Source organism: Manacus vitellinus, unplaced genomic scaffold, assembly GCF_001715985.3.
Source record: "Manacus vitellinus isolate BGI_N305 unplaced genomic scaffold, ASM171598v3 scaffold_14_pilon, whole genome shotgun sequence".
Classification (NCBI taxonomy): domain Eukaryota; kingdom Metazoa; phylum Chordata; class Aves; order Passeriformes; family Pipridae; genus Manacus; species Manacus vitellinus.
In genome coordinates this window covers 1,911,815-1,922,934 of record NW_021939063.1, presented here as the reverse complement: position 1 = coordinate 1,922,934, position 11,120 = coordinate 1,911,815, and the positions used below count along the sequence as shown (strand labels likewise).

The 11,120-nt window shown below is 40.2% G+C and overlaps 1 protein-coding gene across 1 annotated transcript in view; it reads right to left on the bottom strand.

Annotated features, from left to right (window-relative positions):
- Positions 1-6: 6 nt before the first annotated feature.
- The window catches only part of CRBN (cereblon), a 25,761-nt gene continuing 14,647 nt past the window's right edge, over positions 7-11,120 (bottom strand). The window contains exons 3-11 of the mRNA XM_029958311.1: positions 10,866-11,068; positions 9,852-10,001; positions 7,878-8,040; positions 7,378-7,440; positions 6,873-6,957; positions 6,595-6,710; positions 4,578-4,642; positions 3,342-3,473; positions 7-2,106 (exon numbers count right to left, since the gene is read on the bottom strand). Of these exons, the coding sequence (XP_029814171.1) occupies positions 1,923-2,106; positions 3,342-3,473; positions 4,578-4,642; positions 6,595-6,710; positions 6,873-6,957; positions 7,378-7,440; positions 7,878-8,040; positions 9,852-10,001; positions 10,866-11,068 (1,161 nt within the window). The 3' untranslated portion in view covers positions 7-1,922. The remainder of the gene's footprint in view (positions 2,107-3,341; positions 3,474-4,577; positions 4,643-6,594; positions 6,711-6,872; positions 6,958-7,377; positions 7,441-7,877; positions 8,041-9,851; positions 10,002-10,865; positions 11,069-11,120) is intronic.

Below are 11,120 nucleotides of genomic sequence, written 5' to 3'. Positions count from 1 at the left end.
AGCCCCCCTGAGGGTCATGGGAACAACAGATAGGAGGGATTTCGAGGGGAAAAATAAACCAAGTCTACAGCCAAGGTGTGTCTGTGTGTGCAGGGTGTGAGGGGAGCCAGGCATGGTTCCAGTGGTTATCCAAGTGCAGAGGATCCAGAGCCTCCTTCTCACACCAGTGCTTGGCATTCCAGCTTTTTCAAAGCTTATTACAGAAACATAATCAAAATACAGAATGTTTTCTCCCAGAAAATGAGCCATCATTCACCCCCTATTTGTGCAGAGCTGTATCCCAAGCACTGCTTTTCACAGTCCACTGCTCCACAGAGCACTGCACACGGAATTAAACACGGAATTAAGGGTGTCTGAGGAGCACAAAGGAGACCACAGAAGCACAGAGGTAGAAAGCTTCAGAGAACTAAATCTGAGTTACACAATCATCAGTTCCTACATACCTGGCATGACAAACACCTCAGCAGCCTCTCACCATCCTGCAGGGTCACACCTGGGTGTTCCCAGCTGCAGGGACCACATTCCCACAGGAATCAGCTCCTTCTCACTGAAGTGCTCTGGCCTTGCTACATCTGGTGCCTGACAGAGAACAAGTGACTAACGGCTCATGTCTTAAACCTTAAGTAGTTTTGTGTCATTGTATTTAGCAAGTGAAGAAATAAAGAGTGAATGATAAAGCTTCACAAGAAAAACGAGTGAGTATGTGCACAAACATAGGGAGAAATCTCCAGCTTCCATCACCAGAGTGAATTCTGAGGGAAAACCACCCCAATAAACCAGTGGCAAAAGCTGCCTCAGTTTGGTAGATAACGCTTCAGACAAAAAACCCCCACCAAAACTAAAACAACCACCTACCAAAAAACAACCTCCCTCAAAACACTCTGCCTTCATCTGTTTTATTTAGGAACTTTTCCTCTTTGTAAGGTGATAACGTGGAATTTTACTTTATGATCTGTAAGTGCAAAAGAAAAAATAATTAAAGAGATGTTGCCTCCCCCTTGTCACGATAAATAGTCCTAAAAAATCCCCTCAGTGGCGTGTTTTAGAGAGTCCTTCCCAGAATTCTGGATACCTCTGCTGGTAAACCTTTCCAGTAACAATTTTGACAAGTAACTGAAGCACATTCAACAGCAAATGACAATGTTGTTTCTGCCCTGGGACTGACCTGTGTATTTTTTATAAACAATTTAAAATTTAAGACTTCTAAAGTCAAAGAGACTAAATAGATCAGACAACCGGTAAGGAACAAACACTTCCCATGGGTTCCACCCCGTGAGGCAGCAGCAGCTCCTGCTTTTGCCCATTCCAGCACTGCCACCAACACTTAGATCAGTCAGAAATACTTCAGCCTTGTTCTCTCTTCCACGGTTATTCAGCAAATATCTGAGAAACAGCACAAGCAGAAAACCTGAAGTACTTCAGAGTCAGAAACAGGGATTCTCAGCAAAACCACTTGTAAGTGTGTTATGGAAAATACTCTGCAGCAAGTAACTGGTATCTACCATCCCGGGGCTATTGCATAAATCAGACTCTGGTTATCCAGGATTGAGTTCCTGCCCATCTTCCTTCCCTGCAAGTGGGAATTACACACGGAGAAAGTTCAGTCTCAAATCTGGCCACGTGGATCAGAGATTTCTTGGTGTCTCCTGTTTCTGTCCAGATGGACCATCCTTTCTTAGTGTCTCAAGCCATCTCCTCTCCTCAGCTCTCCCTTTAAGGACTCAGCCTTCAGTCTCAGCATTCCTGAAGGAACAGAACACGGATGCACAGCACTCCCAAACGTGGTGACCCTGCCTGTTTCCTTGGATTGGTGAGTGTGGTTGGGGGTTCCGGGGGTTCTCAGGTCTAAGGAAGCATCAGAAGCAGAACTGAGCAGATGCATCTGCAGGAGCCCTGGCCAAGGCCCTCCAGGAGGTGACAGGTCACAGGCAGAGGATCGGGGAGCCCTCGTGGTCGGAGTCTTCCTCCCCCTCTGGGATGCGGGGCAGGAGAGCGGAGCGTGTCAGCCCCCAGAACTTCTGAGGGGACATTTCCTTCTTGGTGGCTGTGAACTTCCAGCCCATGTGGCTCCCACAGATCCTGCACTGGGCTATAGTCCAGGCATACCTAAAACACAAACCAAAAGGCTTCCTTTGGATGGAAGGAAAAGGCACTTTAAAAACACTTCATTGGCTAAGAAGTCCCAAGCTGAATTTGCAAAGACAATCCAGGTGCCCAATTCCCACCTAAAACCTTGCAAACTTAAAAAAATTGAGAAAAAAATTCCCACAAGCTCCTCACCCCCAAAGCAGCCTTCAAAGAGAGGAAGCAACAACATTTCAGCAGCTGAGGAGATGCTGAGAGCCTCAAAGAAGGGTCAGAAAATGGTTCTCTGAGTAAATTACTTAATGGGAATAAAAGGGACTTTTGCCCTGCTCTTAAAAAAACAGGGAACTGCACTTCCCACAGCAACAGAGCTTTTCTGTAACAGTTTTAAAGGGTAGAACATGAATATTTCAAAGCCCTCACAGAAGAGCTGAGAAAACACAAAAGGATGAGAAATATTAACTACAGGTATTAGAACCCACAAGTTTTCTTCTTCAGGGAGTGTTAAAATGTGCAAGTCTTGGGACAGAAATTCCACACACCCTCCATGTCACTGCTCAGTGCTATGTGACAATCCAGGGAAAAATCCTGGTCATTATTAGGCAAACTTTTACATCTTGACAGTTAATTGTGCTACTCAGAGAGACTGGCTCATTAAAAACAAAATAAAATCCGAGATAATCAGAGCAATACAAATGTAACTTTTAATTTTACAAAACATTTATTCAGTTTTCAGAGCTAAAAAAAAAGTATTTCAGTAGAATAAATATATCTTACTAAAATACTTCTTAAATAAATAGTATAAATACAGAATAAATACATTCTATAAATATAGAATAAATATATTCTGAATCTATATATTCTGATTTTCATTTGCATTTTCTGCTGAAAGAAAGCTGTGTGAAAACAATTATTTTAGTTGCAGCTTATACAAAACTATACACAAAGAAACTCCCAGACAACCAACTATTCATAAACTCCCAGATCACCAACTAGTGATCAGACTCTAAGATACGTTTTAAGATCTGAAGATTTTCCTATTTTAAAAACATTAAAGATAAATTCTGTAAATATTTGATGGGATTTTTTTCATTTTATGCTGTGTTTTGAATAAGTCTAAATTTACTCCCTTGTTTTTCGTATGAGTGAAATGATGACACGTGTTTAAAAATTAAATATTTAACTACTCCACTGTCACAGAAATACATTTCCATCAGAATTTCTGCCTTTTCCTGGTAAAATCTGAGTGTTCTTACCCAGGGAACCAGCTGTGCTCTGTCGAGGGCCGTCCACTGAGATTCAAATTGCAGGCTTTATATACAGTGAGGGTTTCATGGATGTATCCATGGGGATTCACATAGGCTGCCATGGGGCCACACAAGGATAAGCTGCAACACACAATTAATGGCAGCAGAGTTCAAGGAAAAATCAAAAAACAAACTCTGGCACATGTAAATAGAGGAGGGGGGAAAGTACCTTTAATTATATTCTTAAAAACTGAAAGAAAATATTTAAAATAATTTAAAATGTCATTTGTCCCATTTTCTTAGAATTGCAGCGAGGTATATGATAGACTCATCAGTTATTTTACTTGCTGTTTTTAAATAGCAACTGCCAATAAAAGCAATTAAAATCTAACTAACAGTCAGAAAAATGTTCATTTATCACACCAACTTCTCCTCACCTTCTGTTAAAAGTACATCACATTGACACAGTAGGAATTGTGGCTTCTGCAATCCATTATTTGATTAGAAGATAAGAAATGGCTTTTAATTACGACATCAGCTCCTTATCACACTGATAAAGGAAAACTGTGGGGAGTCTTTGTTAAACCAAGACATCTTTTAACCTTCACATTATCACAGGGGATGGGCTGATAGCCAAGATTAAAATAGTGACAAAACTGCCAGAAGCAGCAATTATTTGGGAAATCTACAGTCTCATTATTGTTAAACAAGGAAGATATTGTGTAGTTCAAACACAGAATGGGACCATACTGTAGTTATTAGGGATAACCCAAAATTCTTAAAATAAAAAAGAGATCACAACACACCTTCCTTGCATGACAACACCCCGGGAGCCTATTTATATCACCCAATTAGTGCATTTTAATACCCTGTTGACACATAAAAGTGATGATGGAAGGGCTAAGAAGTAAAACTTGGGATCTCATAAACTTTATTCAGAGACAAGAGGATGGAAAAGTTTCATGCAGCACATTTCTATTTCAAATGCTTTAGTGCAAGGTGCTGGGTGTGTGGCACCACACTAAATTCTGTTACAATATACCCCAGATTTCCTCACTTTTTATTAAAAAAAAATTAAATAACCAGTTTTATTTTGTAAAGAAAACTCCCTATAAATATTTACTTCCATTTTATTCGAGCTGTGCAAAACACAGCAGTTATGAGACATGACCCAGCTGAACCTGCTTTGCTGTGCCAGGGTTTCTGATTCAAGAACCTCCCAAAGATGAAGTGCAATAAACTCACCTGAATATTTCATTCTTGGTAGTTATTTCTGTGTCTTGGCATTGCTTACAACAGAGAGATGTACACTTGGAAAGGGAAAAAAGAGGGTCAGTCCATCCATTTCCAGACACTTGTCAGCAGTGGCAAATAATAAACATGTCTCTCTCTTTCCCCCAGAACAGGCTTTGTAGCAATTATTTTGCTTATCTGAGCAGCAGGCACTTATGTTTTCTCTTTCCATGAAAGGATATTTTCTTCTATGCATTTTACTTATTTAAAAGTTAATTATTATCTAAAAGACATCACAATTTTTACACACACAGAGATCCACACACAGTCTTGTATTTGACTACACAGAGATAATAAATAAACGAGCCAACCTCCCAAGGTCTCGAAAAGCTAATTTAGAAAAAACAACCTTTGCTCTTCTAAACTGCAGCACAGAAAAGGCAGATGAGTACAAATGCAATCATTAAGTCTTTCTAAAAATTTCAGAGTACTGTAGATCAATGGGTTTAATTTCCTCACAAAAAATAGGTAAAACATATTGATCTTTCTCTGGGAGATTAGAACAGATTAATCCATCTTCTACAATTTCTAGAAAGTAGAACCAAGCAATTCATCACTGCCCAGAAAATAAGCACTTAACTCAGCTTAGTAAATTAGTGAATCAGCTCCTATTAATTTTCAGGAGGTGCAGTACTGCTTTTTAAGGGTAACACCTGTAAAATTCCCCCAAAATGATCCACTGCATTATGGATTCAATTTGATATCAGTGAATCAAGTTTATATCAAAGAAATGGATCAGGCCTCAGATCAGTTATATTACTGGGAATTACATTCTGAACAAGCCAGAGCACCCTAAAGAACTCTGGTAAAAAAAAGAGTGGATTGGACCAAAATAGATGTTGTTGAAAAAGCTGTAAAAAGCTATAAATGCACTCAGCAATCTCACACTATTACAGAACAGTTAAACACATTTACAGGCTATAATGGCACATGTTGATGAAGAAAACACCTTTTTAGTGCAGGTTAACAATCAACTTTACCTTCTATTTTATGAGGGTAACTTTAGCCTTGTCACCTTGGAATTTATAGAAAATACAGAATGTACTGAACATGAACAGTAGCACCTGAATAGCAGAGTACTTTCAGAGTCCCTGACTCAGGAAAGATAAATGAAGTTTAATCTGGTTACAGAGCCTCAGGCAAAAACCTGCCCATTTCTGTCTCAGAATTTGGAAGAGATGTTTTCTGTCTCCACTCTCTGTATTTTCCCTTTTACATTTTTTGGTGCCTGAACTTTGGGAAGAGGAACAGCATTAAAATGATACTGTGGTTCTCTTTTCCTCAGAAACAGGCAGCACTTTTTAGGCAAACAGGTAAAATTTCCACTGCTCTGTATCAAGCAGATAGACAATATTATTATTATTAATAAAGCATATATTACTATCAAGAAATGTACTGAATAAAAATAAAACATTTAGAGTATCACAAGGCCATGGCAATGGAAAGAAGGGAAGGGAAGACAAGTTTTTTAATATCGTAACAAAGAATTACCTGACAAGTTAATACATGTCTTTTGGAAAAAAATCCTCATAGTCCAATATTTAGATTGATACTCAAGAGATCAACAGTACAAAGGTTTATCTTCTGCTACAAAATCCCCAGGTTTCCATGGCACACTGATCCTTGACTGCAGTGTCTATATGGGGTTATGATGTTCATAAGATGCTTATGAGCAACACTGGACTTACAGCACCATCTCTTGGCTGAAAAAAGTGCTGCGAGGTCTTGAAATAGTGTTTCTAACCAAAGCAAATATTATTTGTTTCATGTTTGCTGCCAAACAAAATCAAGCACTGAGAGACCACTTTCCTTCTTGAGCAAACTTAAAGGGGAGGGAAGAAACAAGAGAAATTCACTCTCTAGAAGGATGAGCTGGAACATTAACAGGTTCTTGTCAGATTGTAACAGTCACTGCTGTAATTCTTTATGGCAAGAACAATTTAAGGGCAAGGAAAGCAAAAATACTCACTTTGTTCATGATGTCTAACTCACAGCGGAGTCTCTGCACAGCACTGCCTATTTTGAGCAGCTGGATACGTAAAGCATCATCGATGGGCAGGCAGGCAGCAACTCTGTAAGAAAAATCTGGAAATGAGAGACCAGCAGGTCTGTTAGAATTCAACAGAGAAACCAAACCCACTACTCCTGCTTACTCTGTAAAAGGCAATTATCTAAGCTGTGTTCTCGTAGGAAATTAAAAAAAATAATAAAGCAAACTCGAGTTTGTAAAAATCAATAATTTCCTACCTATTGGGTTTGTTGGAAGAGATTCATCTTTAAGGTTTTCATCCCATTCATGTAGCTGCCTCTTGACTCTTTCCATCAAGGTTTCCTTTTGTTAGAAGAAAAGTCTAATTTAAATACATAGGTATTTCTGGTTTCTTAGGAAAAAAAAAAAGGGAAGCAAAATGTAGAGTAAGGTATTTTCCCTAAGTGGACATGAGCTTTTAAGACTTGCAGTAATTAAAGAATCATTTTGTATCTACATATTTTAACTACTTTTTCTCTGAGACAACACAGTAGGAATCAGAAGCTCCAAAATCCACCCCAAAAACATGCTCCAGAAGGAGGGAACAACCACACAGAGGGGGAAGCCCTTCCTGATCTTTTCACACTACACTGAAAAGTATAAAGTGCTTTAAAATGTAACTTATGAGTCAACAAAATTAAAGCTTTTATGTTATGCAATCCTTAGATTTTACAGCCATAAAACTACCTGAAGGTTGTTTGATAATACACAGGGTGGACTTACAGCATCATACAGAGAGTAGAGCCAGGGAGGCCAAGATGTCAAACTGGCACAGTGGAACTTCCTCTGAAAGCAAACCCAGAAATATTAGTTCTTTAACATAAGCAGATTTTAGGGACAGAAGATTTCAAGGTAATTTCCCTTTTATATGTCAAAAACAGTGGGTTAAATAATAAATCCATATATAAACTGGCACAGGTTGCCCAGAGAAGCTGTGGCTGCCCCATCCCTGGAAGTGTCCCAGGCCAGACTGGATAGAGCTTGGAGCAACCTGGGATAATGGAAGGTGTCCCTGCCCATGGCAGGGGGTGGCACTGGGTGGGCTTTAAGGACCTTCCCAATCCAAACATCCTGTGATCCTATGAAAAGCAGGATGCTGGCATCTCCCTTCCCCGTTGTGCCTCCTCCTCTAGGGATGAACAGATGGAATTTTATATTGATTTTCAAAACACCATCAGAAATTAAAAAAAAACCTCAACCAAACCCAGAGAGTAACTTCTAACCTTCTGGTACTTCTGCCACCACTGCCGGATGGCTCGGTCCTGCCAGGAGGAAGGCTTGGGAGAGGGGAACACGTGGCACCTGCTGAGGGACTGCAGCTGCACTGCTGCCATCGTGGAGGGCAGCACTCGCTCGGGAAGGATCTGCACCTTGGCCTGCTGGATTCTGAGAGAAGAAAGAAAAGGGGGAGCTGTACACACAGATCCAGGAGGTTAAAAACTGCACTGGACTGCTTGTAGAACATAGGCTTGGGTAATAGATTAATCACTACACAGCAGCAGAGAATTTAAGCAGCAATCCATTCCATCACATCTTTTTTGTCTTTATATTTTAGAGCACTGTTGGGATTGTGATGGACAGAAATATATATTGTTGGGATTGTGGTGGACAGAAATACAGACAGATTGGCAGTGGCAACGCAGTAGAATATTCCACCATCTCAGCACTATGTATTTAAGATTTTTGTCTCCTCAAGTTCCTTTTGGTACAAGCCAGTATTCAGCTCTCACATCTCAAACCCTCAAAAGGTGGTTCAGCTGAAATGCAGTTTGCTATCTTCAAACCACAAAAGCTTATGTGCTCAGCCAGAGGTCAGAATCAGCAGAAATAGGATATAGACTCTGATCAGCTTTTAATATCCCACCATCAAATCCCTATTCCACAAAGAGTTCAGCATATGTTGTGTGGCTACTAAGAATGCTGCCCAGGGGGAAAGACTTCACTTTTTATCAGTATTATGCAGCAGAAATACTGAAATATTGAGGTGTGTGTCATTACAAATTTCCAATTTTATTAGAGGGACAACATTGAACTGGTAACTTACAATAAATTATAAACTGATGTTTTGCCATAAGCATTTAATCAGAAAAACCAGGAATTATGGAAATGTTTCTCTTGCTCAGAAGCTCTGGACACTGAATCCTCAGCAGCTGCTGCTACTGCAGTTGTCCAAGTACTGCCACCATGTGTCCAAGCAGTGGTTTTCCTGAGCTGTAAAATTTGGAGTGTGTTATTTGTAACCAAAGGTTACACAGTGACAACCAGCAAGCAGCACAGGTATTCTTAATTTCTTCAGCTGCAGGTCATAAAAGCATAAAAATGCTGAGTCCTGGCTGCTCCCAGGCCTCTTCCTAAAGCAATGCCACTATACTGAACAGCAGGATACAGGTGATTAGCTTCAGATTTACAGATTTAGAGTAACACTTTATAAGCTTTGCAGAAAAGATTGCAGAAACCTCTAAAAATTGTGCTAAGAATTGTCACATGCTCACAGGATCAATGGCTGGAGCCTGCACCTCTGGACAGAGACAATGACAGAGCCTCATAACAGAGGGCATGATGTCAAAGGAAATGAGAAAAGACTCAGCATATTCTTACTAAATGTTAAGTATCTTATCCATTTTTATAAATGGACAAAGGTATTAATTACATAATATGATAAAAACAGTCAGAAGAGCCTCCAAATATCACAGGGATCCCACTGGAACATGGAAAAGGACTAGGAAACAGGAGAATACTCCTATCAAAGCTGACTTGAGTGTGTCTGACAAGCACATGAAGAGAATTGCCAAGCAATAGCAGGAGAAGCAGCACATTTTTATCAGTGAAGCCTCAGTGAACAGAAAGGAAGAGTAAGACTTGCTGAAGGTCAAGATGTACTAAACTGTGACAATGGTTAAGCTGAACAAGATTCAGGATTTGAGAAACTGAAAATGATGGGCTGCCTGCAGTTAGCAAAAATAAAGATCCTTGTTTCATAGTCAAATATTTATGCACAAATCTCAGTGGGCTTTTGGTTCACCAAGGAAAAAACGCCAGAAGTCCTTAATAACCAGAGAAGTTGCTGACTAAGCATTCAATTACTATCTATAGTAATTATACAACTGTGTGACTGAAAGGGCAGCTGCATCTGCAGTAAAATGTAAAGTTTTGGGGAGACAAGGTTTGCAGTAAGTAGAATTAAACAAATGTCTTACCCATCTGACTGTGTTCTTATTTCAAGCACCTTGAACCTCTGCCTTCCTATTGCTTTCACCTTGACTGTTTCAATTCCATATTCCTGCTCTTCTCTGTAGGCATAGATTTCTGCTGTTGTTCCAAAATGTGCTTCCCTTTCACGTACGTTACTAAAATAACAGAATCAAAGGTAAATTTAATCAATTACCCACCCTCCAAACAGCTCATTCAAATTCCAGGAGTCAGTCTGCCTGCACTGACTATACAGAATGAGTCTTATCAAAAAAGTAATTTTGGTTAAATGCTTTCAAGTAATCACAATTATTTTTCCTTAATTCCTTTATTTAGTTTTAAAAGCAACTTCTAATTTTATTTTTTTTTTATGGTTGGGGGTTTTTTGCCAGTTAACTTGGTTTTATTTTAGGGTCTATAGGTGACATTCTAGGAGCACAGGCATTACCAGTGTATCTGCCTCTCAAATGCAGATACTTAAAGGACCAACATTCTTTAGATGGACTTTATAAAAATAATTGTTATCACCTCCCACATAATTAAACCATAGTAATCCTGGGGGAGGAAGAAGGAAAAAAATTCCCAACTTCTTTTAGCACTGATTAGCCTTCATCTTTTCTGCTTTTTTATCACCTCCTGTGTCCCAACTCTACCATGAAACATTTGTCTGTGCTTGTTAATTTATACACAAAACAAGCAACAATACAGCTCTTAAAACAAGAACATGATTTTTCCACTTCAGGTCCTGGCTTATTCTTTAAGTAAGATGGAACAAACAGTTCCCAAAATCAAGAGGATGCTCATACAAGGAAGCAGATCAGCACTCGCTGTTTCTCTACACAAAAACGTGATGCTGTCAAGCACCAACCCGGCATGACACGACAACCTTGTGACACACTAAAAGGTGATTTTGGGCAAACAACCTCAACGTACAACTCGTTACTCAGCACAGAACCGAAGCAACCACCTGCTTTTGGTTTAGTATCCCAAGAAGCAGCGCTCCAGGTGCCCGTGTGCTGTACCTGTAGGCGAGCACGGCGAAGGTCCTGTCCCTCTGGATTAAGTTGCGCACCATGCTGACCTCCTGCGGGTGGAAGAGCTGCAGGGGCAGCGTCTGCCCCGGGATCAGCATCACCATCACGTGGGGCAGCACCGGGATCACCTGGCAGCTGTCGTCGTCGTGGACCGTCCTCCCGTGGAACTCCTCCATGTCGGAGCCTAAGTACTGGGAACAGGGCAAGGACAGTCAGAGAAGGGCCTGGGGGGTTGCGGGAAGG